A 15,539-nucleotide genomic window follows, 5' to 3' on the forward strand; every position below is an offset into this window, starting at 1 on the left:
AAAATGGACAGGTTTTAAAAAGAAAGTGGGCACCTCAACTTGCGCGTGAACTGTCCGAGAAACACTCTTATTAATTTCAAGTTTTGCACCCAAGAGCCAAAAAAACCAACTCTCAACGCTCATGGAAAGACTGTGTTGAGTGTTCCTATATACTATATATCACGTTTTAAAATGTGAGGGGCCTTTCTTTTTCAGTTTCATCAGCTAATAGATCAAGCATAACCGCTCTTTTGATCACTTCCGAGTTCTCTTTTATTACTCACTAATAAAGAGATAAAAACCACCTTTCTGCGTGATCTGAAAGCCAAAGGAACTCTCTCTTAATTATCTTCTTAATAATGGGATAAAGCCACCTTTGAATCGAAATACAATCATAGTGTCTCTTTGAATTCTTTCTAGTATAAACTTCTCGCATGAGCACCATCTTTCCACTTCTCCTTCTACAATAACTGCAGCACTTGTTTTATAGTTTTTGCATACAGTACGTAGAATGATATATGCTTGATGTTCTGAGACTTGGGAATCTCATAAATCTTAAGGATATTGCAAGAGACGCTCCCACATTTATTGTTCTCGCCTCTTTCACACCCCTCCAACTCCGAAGCTTGTAACTCTCAAATTCAGAGAAGCCCGCAGGGAAAATAACAATATTTGGATAGTGAAGAAGATGGTATTTTCTGGTGGAATTGCTTGTGTTCTGGTTTTTTCTCTTCTTTCGGGTGGTGGAGCAATTTAAGCACTTTGACATTGCAGAATCAGAGATATCCAGGAACAATAATACTAAAGCTGAGTGAAAAGCTCATGGGGCTGTCTGTTTTTAGTTCTTTTGTCGCTGTCTTCTTGGTGGTTTTGGTCGATATTCAAGCGGGTTTTGTCGAAGGTGACGTGTATGGCAAGAATTATATTAGTTGGGAAGATCTGAAGGTAGATGAGCATGAGGCAGGATTGAACACTAGAGATGCTACATATGAACAAAGTCGGATTATCATGGTCGACAAGAATGGTGGGGGAGATTCTCTGACGGTTCAGGGAGCAGTCGATATGGTTCCAGAGCATAATACACAAAGAGTGAAAATCTTTATTCACCCAGGAATATACAGGTAATACAGAATTTTTTTGGCAGTTTAAGATGCAGAATCAGCGTGTACTGTCTGTCACTGCAATGTGGAACTTCTCTATAGGCCATTATTCGGTGATTTCGTTAAAAATTATTAGAATCAGAAGAAGATTTTTGTTTTATCTCGTTTCTGAGTCAGTTTCATCTCAAGCATTCGTTTGTTTCTGTTCCATGTTTCAAGAGAACCGCCAAAATTCGATTTTCAGTTCTGCACTTTTTTAGGGTAATAGTTTGTGTTATTCGTGGGGTTGAGTAGAAAAAAGTAGTGGCTACGTGGGTGCTAGTAGTTATAAGCGGATTGTTCTCTCTCTCTCTCTCTCTCTCTCTCTCTCTCTAAACTAGCTTATTATTTTGGCCTTTGGATTCCAAAATTAAGTGACTACATGACCGATGGAAATTTTGCATCTAAAAGTGCTGCAAATCTTGTGTGTTTTGAGTAACATTCAATAGACAAATGGTATTATGAACTTAAAACGTATGGTTTTTTATTTGAATTTTTATTTTCATGCTAAATTTACAATTTAATGGGAATCAAAACATTTTACATATTGTTTGTATCTTTCTGCAGAGAGAAGGTCTTCGTGCCAAGTTCCAAGCCATATATTTCATTCATTGGTGATCAGAATCGGACGTCCGATACCATAATTACATGGAACAATAAAGCATCCGATAAAGATCGCAACGGAGTTCAACTCGGAACCTATAGATCGGCTTCTGTAGCTATAGAATCCGATTACTTCTGCGCTACAGGAATCACTTTTGAGGTGACAGCAAATTATCTTGTACAAAGTCACAACAGGGAATAAACAGACATATTACATTATGCATGCATGCATTTTGCTTTATTTCTGTTTACAGCAATCAAGTCACTCATTTATGTGTAATGATCTCATGAGGTAACCGCAGAACACAGTAATTGCTGTGCCAGGAGGATATGGAATGCAAGCAGTAGCACTCAGAATAGCTGGTGATAAAGCAGTGTTCTACAGAGTCAGGATTTTGGGGACGCAGGACACTCTCTTGGATGACACTGGATCACACTACTTCTACCAGTGTCACATTCAAGGGAGTGTAGACTTCATATTTGGAACGTCGAGGTCACTCTATCAGGTAAAATTGCTCAGCATCATGATTTTGTGCAGAGAACCCATGTTTAAGCTGTAAGAGCTAAACCAATCTAGGAAAATATCATTACTTTTTCTGGCCAACTCTTGGGTGTTTCCTTTATGATTCTAATAGCTGAAATGGGTTTCTGGAAACAGGAATGCGTCATTGAATCAATAGCTAAGAATTGGGGGGCAATTGCAGCTCATCACAGGGATTCACCTTATGAAAATACTGGGTTCTCTTTTGTAAACTGCAACATCACTGGAACTGGCAGCATTCTTTTGGGAAGAGCTTGGGGAAACTATTCGAGAGCAGTCTACTCATATTGCAATATAGATGATATCGTAACTTCGTCAGGATGGAGTGACTGGAAACACCCATCCAGGCAGAAGTATACTCTATGTGACTAAATAATTATCTTTCTGGAATACCAATTTTCCTTGTAGATATTACAGAGATCTGACTCTGAAACTGAATTTTGAATATGCAGGACGGTGGTGTTTGGGGAATACCAGTGCAAGGGCAGAGGAGCAGATACGAGAGGTCGTGTATCATGGTCCAAGTCTTTCAGTTATGAGGAAGTTCAGCCTTTCCTAGACAAGAAATTCATAAGTGGAGAACAATGGCTTAGACTTTAGTGCTTGATTCTCTCACATAGCTTGTTCATTTCTTTATCATTTCTCTATCATATATTCATCCTCCTATATCACGGATTCTTCATGTCCTAGAGGCTAAAAACAGCGAAAGGTACATCAGTTTTGATTTCTCTCTTATTTTTCCCTTTGTTTTCTGTTATAAAGGTAGAAACAACGGGATAATCAACATAGTGTATGCTAAAACTGTATCTATTCTTCAGGTTGTGATATCAATATGTATCCTTTAATCTAACTTACTAGTTGCTTGCTGTTACTGCAAGATTATGGGTATAGATACGGAATCCATGGTTATATCGTGTGTGCACGTATATAGAGTAATGTTATATGCAGTCATGAAATGTGATAAGCACCATGCAACCGCTTTGAAAAAGAGTGAAATCTACTATTGAAAAATTATTATTTTTTCATATAAATTTCGTATTTATACACTTTTTTCAAAATAATTACACAACGCTTATGCACTCACGACTACATATTTATATCTGAGTGTCGACACAGAAAAGAGGAGAGAGAATGTTTCCAGCGCGAGTCAAATAAAAGTTTGAGCAGTCCAAAAGAAGACAGAACAAAAGAAACAAAAAAGTAATTTTCGACTTTATGGCAGTCTTCAAATTTGTTGGTACAAGGTACAAGAAGCACACAAGTGAATCAATCTGATTCATTTTGGAGTGCTTCTAAGGGAAGGAGTTAATATTCTAAAAACACTCGAGAGAATCCGATAACCACCATAAAATTCTAAGCCTCAAACCTGTACACCTACAAAGGCTACAGAGTCAAGTCCGAATGCAATGAGCTTCCCCTACACCCGTGTAACTATTTACAAGCATCCAAACAACCGACCCAAGCAGTCAAAACTAACCAAGTATACAGTCACCATCCACCATCATAAATTAAGGCACATAGCTCCTATTGAACATCTTATGCTGCCAGTTCCATTAGTTCTGCTTTACAATTCTGTCCAGGAGTCTCAAAATCCTGGGTATCATCCCCATTCTCACCATCATTGTCATGTTTGTCATCGTTGTCATTACCTTGCACATCATCTACATTAGTACAACTGCCTTTCATCCCAACACCATCAACCCCAGTTCCTTTGTCATTTAATGATGATGACTTCTTATCAATGACCCTTTCCATATCTTTAGGAAGGCCATCAGAGTTGATAACTGCAGTTAATTCGAGCTTTTCATCTTCACCAATGTTAAATTTAGCACTGCTAGGAACTTCGGCACATGACACGGAAAAATCAGATTTGATATCCTTGATAATGTTTGAGGATGGAGAAAGCTTATTTTCCAAGCCAATAGTTGCAGATAAGGCGGAGATTATGTCAGGCTTTCCCTGTATATCAACCCACTGGTCCCCCATCCAATCTTTGGATTTTCTTAGATCCTTTTTGTGTACATTCAATACTATGCTCTCACCTAACCACCAAATAAGTTCTCTTATAAAAGTGAAAGGAAGGAAAAATAAGCATAAACTAAATAAAAATGAAATTTAATAAGCATACCGGGAAAGTAAATTTGCATAGTACTATCACCAGAGTTATCCAAGCCAGTAACAACTCCTTCCCACCAGCCATCACTCCACCATGCATCAACTGCAGTCCCAACCTCGAGAGCACCGTCTAGTTGTTCCTTAGGAGGAGGGGCTGGCCTAATTGTAGAGCGACCCGGATGCCTCATGCCAAGTTTATCGGGCATAGCAATTTTAAAAGCAGGGATCCATTCCTACAAATTAGAGAACATCTTAACTGCCTTTCCAGTCAGGAATTCTGGCTTCAAGAGAAAATTAGGAGCTGCACGTGGCTCGTGTCATTAAAGTATAGGAGAGATAAATTAAGTTTGTTAGAGCTGTCTATACTAGATTGGAATCCATTAATGGTCATTCCTATTTTCTTTAGAAGTGCTCGCACCCGCACGCAAACAAATGTAGCCATGAGGGGTTAATCAAAAGATGTGGCCCACCCACCCACACACACACACATAAATGTAGCCATGGGGGGTAAATCAGAATTGTAGCTAAAAATGATGTGGCCTACCTAAAGTAGGCATTCAGGCTGGTATTCTGCAAAACTATAAACGCTACGACTTCAACTTACATTAATTATCAATCATAAGGAAAACATCGTAGAGAGGGATCAAACACTTGCGCATACCTCAAGATTGCCAGATCCATCTTCATCCTGCACATCATCATATCGCACTTTCATCTGTTTTCGTGACACCTGCAAGACCGTACACCTGAACCAGCAGCCTCGGATGCCGCTATCTTGACAGAGCAGCTCTATCTTTCCATCAACCTTAAATAGTGGAGGATACCAAGGGTGACAATCGATGTGCTTCAGGGAAAGCAATCTCCTGCTGGCTGATAAACCATAGTCTAAGTTCTCATAAGGGTCATATGTTATCATCTGGTGAACTCTAACAGAATTTCTGACTACCGAATGATCTGCTGCAAACCTTTGACACGCCCTACCACTTCTTGTCCTCTTTACTCCTAGCTTTACATTCTCACCCGAGCTTAACTGTTCAGCTTCTTCCCCAGCCAGACCATGGCATATAAACTCAGGCCTTGAGAAGGCATCAGGACCCAAACAAGAGAGAATTGGCTGATCAAAGTAGCCACGCAGCTTGCTGAGGTCAAAGGGTTTCACTCTGTTGCTTCTGAACTGCCTATAACACAAATGTATTCTGGCTAATAACGGATGAGGAAAAGATGCTAAGCATTTTTCATAATGTTCACGAGTTAAGACCGTGGCAGGACCATCAATACACTCTGCACTTATGACTTGTACATATGGAGTTATGAAAACTTCTTTTGGGTGAGGATTTCGTATGGGAATTATCCCTTTGACTTCCTGATTGTGGTGAAACCACCTTACTTTCACCTTTTTCTGACCCCTCTTGTCTTCATACATATCTTCTAAATAAGCAACGTATTGATTTTCTCCTTTAGCCATGACAAAGATGAAGGATTGAATCTGAATATCAGGAAAGACGAGAAACTATTAGAGGAAGCAAAGACTGGAAATAAAACAACGACAAAAAGCAACATCCAACCGACATCATTCTTAGTGAGGAACATACTTCCCAGTACAAAGCATATGAGGAAAGAGATTTTTTCTTTATAGGTAATCAGAAGGTTTTATTCATAATATAATGGGCATTTCCAAGTACATGAGATGTATTCGTGAGTAATAATACCTAACTAGGATTTACAACCGAGAGAAAAGAGATACATCAATAGGAAACTAGCATCTCTACTGCAGGATAGTGACTTACTATCAAATTTATTTTATTGCTGCATGTTCTTGCTCTATTTTTATTCTACTAAATCTAAGAATTGAAAATGCAAGTTGCTAAAATTTAATCCTTAACACCTTGTGCTCTCAAAATTTCAACCACCCTACCCGTTTGGGTGCAGCCTAATGGTAAAAAAGGTGGGCTTGGGATGAACTATAGACTCGGACATGTTGGATTCAATTTCACACTAGGAGCTCCCTTAAATTACCTGATACACTGTTTTAGTGGGTAGAATTGTCCATCCAAGGCTTACTACTCAGGGTTGGGTCCAAGGGGCCCCTGGCTTGGTGAGGATACACGTCAAAAATAAATTTAAAAAAAAAAAACATTTCAAACTCTCCACACCTTGTGTTCCCTTTTAATTAAGTAGTAGATGTTTACCGCTATTGTAGTCCCATTCCTGCAAAATGCTGGGTAATGCTTGAGCTGTTTACCACATTTCCATGCAACACCTGACCAGACAATGTCTGGATGGTGTCCTTTGAAACTCCTTGCAATATGAACCTGATATGCAGCTTTCAGATTACAATTGAAAGCATTTATAAACACCAACATAGATACATAACAGTGAAAAATATACCCTATCATCTGGTACTTGGGTCAGTGGAGTGGCCACTCCATCCATTGCAGAGTGTATTGGGTCATGTTTTGGTGATTCTGGCAAAGAAAATGCCATAGAAAATGTAAGTATTCAAGAGAAAAAATATTTGATTATTCATAAAAATAACTCTTAACTAGAAAATATAACTGATAAATTGAAGGCAAACACACTATCTGCATTAGCAAGAGGTATAAAAATCATAAAACCACCTTATAATTCTTTTTTTGATAGGTAGAAAGATATTTTATTAATTCTGAAATACATATAACCCAAGTACATAGGAAGTATAAAAGAGAATACACCTAGTTAGGACTTCTATATTGAAAATAGAACATAGAATATCTCCAGAAATGAATCAAGTGCTCATAATGCTCTAGCTTGATTGAAATTTCACGAGCATTCCTGTCACAAATTATGTCCAAGACCACAATTTGTTGCCTTGCCAGAACTACCAAGTCCAAGTTACACATACGCTGACCAAAATACATTACTCTTGATTTCTTCCTCATTAAAAGCATGTACAAATTCATGCACCATGCAATGCAATTTCATAATACAGATGGGAAATAACCATAAACTTCCAAACATCGGATTTCTCATTATTTTTTTATAAGTAGGATTTCTTGTGAATTCTGATGTATACTTGCTACCTTTCATTTAGAGGATCTTGTGTTAATTAAGTTCAATGACATTAGCATATATATAGTACGTTGAGAGAGAGAGAGAGAGAGAGAGAGAGGGATCCTGCAACCTTCTTTAAAACTAGATTATAACTACTAGACTTTAACCAACTTCAACCTTCACAATGGCTCAACTGCTCAAGCAGTTGCACTGACGGAATGTGGTGAGAAAAGATGATCACATGAATGGATGACTCAAGCAAGATAAATGCAATCATATCCCTCTAAAAAGGAGCAAATAAAAATTGCAATACCTATCAAGAAAACTTTGACAAATATGGAGGAACAAGGCCACAAAGTTACAGGCGTGGACTCATAAAACACAAGACATAGAAGACAGAAAAAGAAAAGAAGTGACTCATGAAGGACCATACACAACATCAAAATTTGTATTACGTTTTGTCAACGCATACTCATCGTATAGTCTACAAAATTTTATCATTCTAATATAATCAGCGCCATTCATACAAAATTTTATAATTACCCCATGTAGACATAAAGTTGCAAGAATGAATGAGAAAACCAAATATCAAAAGGGGGCAAAACATACCTGATCGTTCTCCATGTAAATGCTGCTTAGATAGCATAGACGTAAGCCAGTCAACAACCTCTCTTCTCGATCTCCACTTATAACCACCATGTATGGAATTTTCCTTCCCATAAGCCTCCAAGAACTCCTCGGCAACAACATAAAACATGTGCCTGACGCTTCTCTCGGTTCCCACAACTGCAAGGATAGATTCCCCATAGGAATCCTTCAAGAAATAGTGAACCACACGATTACCACGCTCCTGTGATACAAATTGCTCTTTCCACTCCACAAAACAGTGACTAGTTCCAGTCATTTTGAGAGAAAGCAGCAGAAGGAGCTAACAGGAATACGGGACACCAAAACCGACTAGAAATTCAAATTACATATCTGAAGAGCTCAAGGCTTCAAACTCAACTGATTACGCTGCCTAACAACCAGCAACCAAAAAATTCTTCTGGGAAGTCTACAATCTTTCCATTGTATATATCCCTATTGTGATTAACTCATGTTCTATCTGCCAAATAGCAAAGAAATACTGGGTATATCGTCAAACTGACCAGGATTCTAAAAATCCCAAAATTTAGAAATTAAAAAGCAGATCGAAGAACACCAGGTACAAAGCTGAAGATGGCCCCAATTAAATGGGACTTGGTTCAATAAATCAAAGCCAACTGATTTAATTGCCTTCAACACCCTGGCAGGCTACAACCATTTAGAAAGGTTCTACCATTTAATCAAAGCACAAAGTCCAATTGATATTTACTCTAATCTGAACCGCCACACGGGCGGACTCTAACAAACCAAAAGTTAGTATTTAGAAAAAATTGACCATAACCCAAAAAAGACAAGGGCCTTGAAGGTTTACAAGCAGATCAGAAACATCAAAGTCAGAAAATTGGGTCAGGGCTTAAAAGACGTACAGAGGCGCAAAGATGTTCTTCGGCGGCTGTTTCCAAGAGAGTAATCAAAAAATGAAACGGGCATCTCAATTTAGACCACAAGACTGAACTTCAGCACAATAAAAAGGGACCGTTCAAGGTCTAACGCTTGGAAAGAGCCAGAGAAAGTGATGTTGAAAGTTTCGAGAGAGAGGTGGGTACAAAAGTTCTTGGCCAGTTGTTTTGGGTACAAGGGAGAGCGGAGAAAGAGAAGGAATAACGGAGGAGAAGGAGAAGCAGAAGCAGAAGAAGGATACCTTAAAAAGGGCTTGGACATGGAAAGTGTGAGAACTGCAGAGCCTTGGAAAGGTGCATCACATTCAGCTGAACCGATGTTGTGAGAGAGGAACAGGGGAGTGGTAGACGAAGAATAGGTAAACAATTTGTTAGCTCGGTGAGAGAGAGAGAGAGAGAGAGAAGAAAAAAGGGTAAACAATTTGTAAAATTATTATTTTTTGTCATCCCGTTTTGGGGCCATACGATTACGTGGCAGCATCCACAATGAAAGGCTGAGTCCATTTTGAGTCCATGGCCCATCGAAACAGTAATTTATGGATATTATGTTTCTTTTTTCTTTTTCTTTCTCCTCTTCCAAGCCACAATTTAGTATTTAATTAAAATACAAAAAAAATTATATACATACAACTGTTTTCACGATAATTTATATAATAATATTTTAAATAAATAATATTTATAACAACCTTTTTATAAAAATACATTTAATTCAAAATATAATTATATAAATTATTGTACAATAAATTATATATATAATTACTCTTTGAATATTTCTTTGTTATTTAGAGATGTTTAAAATTCCAAATGTATTTTCACAACTTCTCTCAACTCATCTCATATTATTTAATCATTATAACTTTTCTAAATTTTCATACAAAATAAAATAAACAATTCAACTTTTTCAAATACCAAAACAAAAATAATATTAAAAAATATATATTCTAACAATATTTTATTCAACTTTTAACTTTAATCTCATCTCATCTCATATGAACTAAATAATCTAGAAGTTTCACCTCACCTCACCTCACCTCAGCTTTTAAAAATATAAACGTTCTACTATTCATTTTACGTTATATTTTTAAAAATATGCATAAAAACAAACTTATACCCCTTTGGGATGTCTAATGCACTTTCATTTCAGTAGAATTACTAAACTTTATTTAGTTCATATGAGTATAAAAATTTAATCCTAAAAAAAAATAGGAATTATTTATTGTGTTTTATAAAATACAAACACAATTGCGCGCAACATCATAGTGTTCCAAGAATGAATGGGATGATAAAGAGTGTGTCCCCAACAACAAGCGATGTGCTGGTCCCCATTGCTGGCTAACGACAGCTACTTGCCAGTAATGCATTTCCCCTTTACATTAAAATTTAAAATTCCTTACCACCTATTTTAAATAACCCACATTGAAATTGTCTACATATAAAAAGGTGGGACTTGGGAGGCAAATCATTTTCAATAACCCATATTTAGTCATGTTCATTGACATGCACTAGTTGAGTTCAATATCCCTTTGTGGATCTCCAAATACTTCTCTTTTGGATCATTCATTCTATCTGCTTTCGACATTCATCAGCCATTATTCGACTCAAGACTTTGTAGATCAATACTTCAACGGCAGGCCTTGGAGAAAAATTCTCTGTATAAGTGAGTCAATTTAAGCATCTGTTTTCTCTTTTCTGTACAGCTGAGACTTATCAAGTGTACCAAAACAAGTATATATTAATAAGCAAAATATGAACGCAGATGCGCAGAATCGATCCTGAGAATATAAGGACATTCTTAATTCTCATTCCCAAGAAAACGGCCATAACAACTTGATCAAAAAGTACATTGGCAAAATTTCTGCTTTTGCATTGACTTGGAAAAGGAGCACATGGAAGATTGTTGGCCAATTGAATTGTACCTCTTTAAGTGCCAACATTCGGTGCCGGCATTGACACAGGTGCTCCACGCGAGTATCTCCACTGACCACAGGCAGAGCATTTCTCCAACTCCACACTGTTCTCCAATGTACAAAACTTACAGGGCCATATTTTGTACTTGATATGAATATCTTTAGGCTTTTGCGTGCTACAAACTTCACATATTGGAGCCAATGGCTGCAGCAATAAACCATCCTTCAGATGCAAAAAAAAAAAAAAAATCGGAGATTTATAATAAAATGGTGGTCCAGGTAAGGAACAATTTTTGCTGCTTGCATACATAATTAGATAGTGTAATTGGACCTTAAAAAAAAAAAAAAAAGATAAAGTGGGGGCACACGATACCAAGAAAAGCAGCAGAAGCTCAAGCAAGCCTTAATCATCTAACCACTGACCAACCGCTTGCACCATATTTTAACAATCTCTTGATTGCTTTTTGTTTGCATATAATTATTACGAAAGGTGGTTAGGCTTGACAATAGAAAGGACCTTTCAGTTCTGCGAGGGAATCACAGGGGAAAAAAGAAATCCTGTTGTAACTACAGTCCACATACATCATGCATGAATCCAGACGTTTCAACTGGTTGTTGAAACCAAAATAAGTTTCCTTTCTCTTCAATGCAAATAATATCTATGTTGTCAACTCTTTTTACTGGAATATATTTAAAATCTTGTTTGTATGCACAAGTCAAAACAATGAAACATAAAACCTGCACTTATGAAGGGTAGGTTAGATTCTATAACCAGAAAATAATTGGCATATCCAGTTCCTAGTAAACTTGTTCAACATAGAATGAGCGAGACAAATCCTTCACCTACAAATCTGGCTGCACCAAACAAATTAACCTAACAAATATATATATATATATATATATATATATATAAAAGGAACATTCAATGAGCATGCATATTATCCTAAAGGACACATCTAAAAAAATCATTTCCATAAATTTGGGAATAAATGCAGATGTTATGCATTAAAAACTTACAGGATTCAACAAAGTGCATGTTCCACACTCCCACATAAGAGGTTCCTCTGGATTCAGTGTTCTATCAGGTATTGTATCATGACTATGCCCGGGCTCAGAAGAGGGATTGGGTAAATCCATAAAATCAGATTCTTGCCGATGAGTAGACTGAGAAAATGAAGTGTTATCTGATTTGCAAATTCTTTTTTGAGATCTATTTTCATGGTGAAGCATGGAACCAGGGGTTGAAGCATCCAAATTGGATTCCAAATGATCATTGGAAGATTGATAAAGCAAACTTCGATCTGATTCCCGACTTCTTTTCCGGGAGATTGCATCCACAGAATGTGCACTCTTACCACCCTCTAGCCTTGAGCTTCCCCAATTTGCTCCATATCTACAAGGTTCTGCAAAATATCAGAGCTACTTTCTTCATCCCCAGAAGCTTCGCAAGACTGAGAACCACACCAGATGTCATCCTGTAATCTTCTCTCTGCAGCCATTGCGGCAGCTTGTATTGGACTAAGTGCAACCATAATAGTGCTATCACCACCAAGACGTTTGGGTCCAGATGGCAGCAGAGATCCCAAACGTGCTCTCTTTTCTGCAGCCTCTAGTGCAGTTTTATGGAGAGATGAGAGGGGAGGTTGACGGGAGAAACCACCCAAACGCCTCCCAGGAAGATCAAAGCCTTCCCCGGTGCCTGTTATTCCCTTGGCCATCAGCTCCTCGCATTCCTGTATGTAAAAGAATAGTGTATGATGAATTGAATAAGAAAAAGCAGCAAACTTCTTTCCACATTAAAAATACCTTTCTAAGTTCATCCCAAAGCCTGTAGAAGCTGGCATTGTGCGGGCCATGGACGTTATGGCAAAGCTCATGAAGCATTGTATCAAGAACTTGATCAAAGGGGAAGAAATTCCAATCTCTGTTGGGCCTCCGAAGCCGCAGCTTCACATGCACCCCGCCTCCCACATTCAACCCCAGAAGAGACGGATTGTTTGGACTGCCATTTTGATTATTTATAATTATCATTCGATACGAAATACAAAACATTATAAACTTACATGAAAATAAAGATTTACCCACCTCATGCGATAGCCAAGAGATCGCACAAAACGCAATTGAACATCTAAGGAAATAGTAGGATTTAAGGGGAAGATTTAAATGAAATGTAGAAGATCAATGAATACTCATTTGAGCCCAGTAGACTTTAGGAAATTCATATTAAGCACGATTAAGTACTAGCGATATCCTTGTTTAGGACAAAATGACGGCCAATAATTCACTCGTTTGAGCCCAATCGTCTTTAGCAGACTAATAACATTGGGAAAAAAAAAAAAAAAGCAATCACCTTTGAAATCTAAAATAAATGGGGTTCAAACAAATATTATAAACATTTGATTTTTCATTTCTTATTAGTCTTCCTCTCTTGAACCTAACGGAAAAGAGGAGTCGAAAAGAGGAACAGGTTACCAGAATTCGGAAAGAATTTTAACCCTCCATTTGTGTCTACGCATAATGGGTTGGACCTGCTTCGCTATCCTCTCTAGAATCTTCCTCGCTTCGTCTTCTCCAGGCTTTTTCAGGGCTTTGATTTCCCAAACCTTGTTAAGATCGTCCAAATTCATCGCAGCCGAATCCAGATTCCAAAACCCCAAAAACACTTGAAGTTGAAGCAGACGAGGAAACCCTGGAAGTTCTTAACAGTGAAGAATGATATTCGTTTGCACGGTTGAAGCTTTAGCTGAGAGGTTGTCAAAGTTCTCTTGCGCCGTGGGAATTCCAAATGCAATGGGGACGGGGGATTTTCATTTTTCATTTGAAGAAGGGATTTGAGTTTTTGGTTTTTTCGCACGTGCGACGTTGGCGGGATTTGAGTTTAGACGTTTTATTACAGGAAAGACGGCCGTGTGCGTGTCGTGCCACCGTCGGATCTCATCTGTGCTGTTGTCACCTGTGTTTTTTTTTTTTTAAAACAACTTCCTTCATTGATGACAAAAGTGTTACAACATCTGATAAAACAATGGAGTTTCCTCCATGTCTACTAAGTAATCAGAAACATGTAAAGCAGCCTTAGCTAGATTATGGGCAATAGAATTGCCCTCCCTGTTAACATGATTTATTATACATGTTTCTAACTTTGCTATTGAAACTTGAGTATCTAGTATGATCATCCCAAAATAGCTTCCAGTTTGATTCTGAAGTTCGAGTTCTTTGACTACTACTTTGAAGTCTCCTTCAAGAATAACCCTCTTCATTCCCAATTCAAGCCCAAACTGAACTGCAATCCCTACTGCTTTGGCTTCTGCAAGCTTAGGATCAGGCATTAAGTCAAGTTTTTTCCTCAAGGTTGCCAAAAAGTTACCTGTTTCATCTCTAACAGCTACCCCGATACCTAATTTACACAGCTTACTATCAACAGCCACATCCCAGTTAATTTTACAAATTCCTTGATGTGGACAAACCCAAAAAATTGATCTTCTAAAATCTGCACTGACTTGATGCTCATGACTTGGATCATCTGTATATAAATCCAACAGCATTTGTTTCACTCTATGGATCACAGCCTGGGGATCTATCAAAATATTCCTAAAAACAAACTGATTTCTTCTCCACCAGAGATTCCAAAAAGTTAAAAATAATTCTATCAGTTCTTGCTTATCTAATTTGATGAACAAGTCTTCTATTAACTCTCTAAAACTTTTGTAGAACCACTTGCATTTCTGTATTTTCTTGGGTAGATGACTCAAAACATCATTAGCTGATACACACTCCACGATATATGTATCTGGCTCTCGAGTACACATTGGACATATAGGATTATCCACAACTTTCCTTTTGTACAGATTGCTCTTAGTAGGCAGTATATTTCAACAAGCTCTCCAAAGAAAATTCTTTGCTGCTAGAGGTATACGAAGCTTCCAAAATCTGTCCATTTCTGATCTCTTTGGTTATTGATGAAGGAATTTTGGCCTTTTTCCTTTTGCTGCAATTCCCCTTGTAAATGATAAGCACTTCTCACAGTGAAACAGTCATTAGAACTATTCCTCCATATCATTTTATCTTGTTGATTACTCTGACTGATTGGTAATTGCTTAATAAGATCAACTTCCTTGTTGCAAAAAACTGCTTGAATTAAAGGAAGATTCCATTCCTTACCACCTGGCATTATCAAGGTTTCCACTTTAGCATATTCCCCCAGTGAATTATTGCCACTTTGAGGTTTGTAAGTTGTTGGTTGAGGCAGCCAAGGATCAGACCAAATTCTTACTGACTGCCCATTGCCTATTCTCCAATGAAGTCCTTGTTGTAAAAGCTCTTTTGCTGAAATGATACTTCTCCAAATGTAGGATGGGTTGCTACCAATTTTTGTTTTAAGGAAATCAGATTTGGGAAAGTATTTAAGCTTCAGTACTCTTGATGATAAGGAATTAGGATATAACAGAATTCTCCAACCTTGCTTTGCTAACAAAGCAAGGTTAAAATTTTCAAAATCTCTAAAACCGAGACCACCTTCCTCTTTAGATTTCCCCATATGTGGCCAACTCATCCAATTCATATTTTTTTCTTGGTTTACCTGACCCCACCAGTAGCCTCTCATCATGCCATTTAGTTGCCATATTAAGGATTTAGGAAGCTTAAAAACTCCCATTGAGTAAGCGGGAATAGCTTGAATGACAGA

At 37.7% G+C, this 15,539-nt stretch overlaps 4 protein-coding genes across 5 annotated transcripts; 1 reads left to right on the forward strand and 3 right to left on the reverse strand.

Annotated features, from left to right (window-relative positions):
- Nucleotides 1-306: 306 nt before the first annotated feature.
- LOC121234418 (pectinesterase QRT1-like) lies at nucleotides 307-2,964 on the forward strand. The gene is made up of 5 exons (XM_041130350.1): nucleotides 307-1,100; nucleotides 1,686-1,881; nucleotides 2,024-2,227; nucleotides 2,380-2,615; nucleotides 2,715-2,964. Exons 1-5 carry the CDS (start codon nucleotides 802-804, stop codon nucleotides 2,860-2,862), a joined length of 1,083 nt encoding a protein of 360 aa, XP_040986284.1. The 5' UTR covers nucleotides 307-801; the 3' UTR covers nucleotides 2,863-2,964.
- Nucleotides 2,965-3,451: 487 nt separating this feature from the next.
- Nucleotides 3,452-9,371, reverse strand: LOC121234413. 2 transcript variants are annotated; one of them, XM_041130345.1, is made up of 7 exons: nucleotides 9,194-9,371; nucleotides 8,017-8,512; nucleotides 6,766-6,842; nucleotides 6,567-6,689; nucleotides 5,039-5,863; nucleotides 4,391-4,610; nucleotides 3,452-4,304 (listed from the first exon to the last, which is right to left on the reverse strand). In XM_041130345.1, the coding sequence occupies exons 2-7, from the start codon at nucleotides 8,309-8,311 to the stop codon at nucleotides 3,799-3,801; spliced, it is 2,046 nt and encodes a 681-aa protein (XP_040986279.1). In that variant the 5' UTR covers nucleotides 8,312-8,512; nucleotides 9,194-9,371; the 3' UTR covers nucleotides 3,452-3,798. The 2 variants fall into 2 exon arrangements, with proteins under 2 accessions (XP_040986279.1, XP_040986278.1); XM_041130344.1 differs by having other exon boundaries at nucleotides 8,017-9,371.
- A 1,042-nt stretch (nucleotides 9,372-10,413) lies between these two features.
- On the reverse strand, nucleotides 10,414-13,664 carry LOC121234423. Its single transcript, XM_041130355.1, is given in 5 exon segments — nucleotides 10,414-11,063; nucleotides 11,876-12,216; nucleotides 12,219-12,591; nucleotides 12,665-12,860; nucleotides 13,331-13,664. Coding segments are annotated over 5 exon segments (1,257 nt in total). The 5' UTR covers nucleotides 13,486-13,664; the 3' UTR covers nucleotides 10,414-10,871.
- Nucleotides 13,665-13,860: 196 nt separating this feature from the next.
- Nucleotides 13,861-14,400, reverse strand: LOC121235607. The gene has a single exon (XM_041131941.1). The coding sequence runs from the start codon at nucleotides 14,398-14,400 to the stop codon at nucleotides 13,861-13,863; it is 540 nt and encodes a 179-aa protein (XP_040987875.1).
- Between the last annotated feature and the right edge of the window lie 1,139 nt (nucleotides 14,401-15,539).

This window comes from Juglans microcarpa x Juglans regia, chromosome 6D, assembly GCF_004785595.1.
Source record: "Juglans microcarpa x Juglans regia isolate MS1-56 chromosome 6D, Jm3101_v1.0, whole genome shotgun sequence".
Classification (NCBI taxonomy): Eukaryota; Viridiplantae; Streptophyta; class Magnoliopsida; order Fagales; family Juglandaceae; genus Juglans; species Juglans microcarpa x Juglans regia.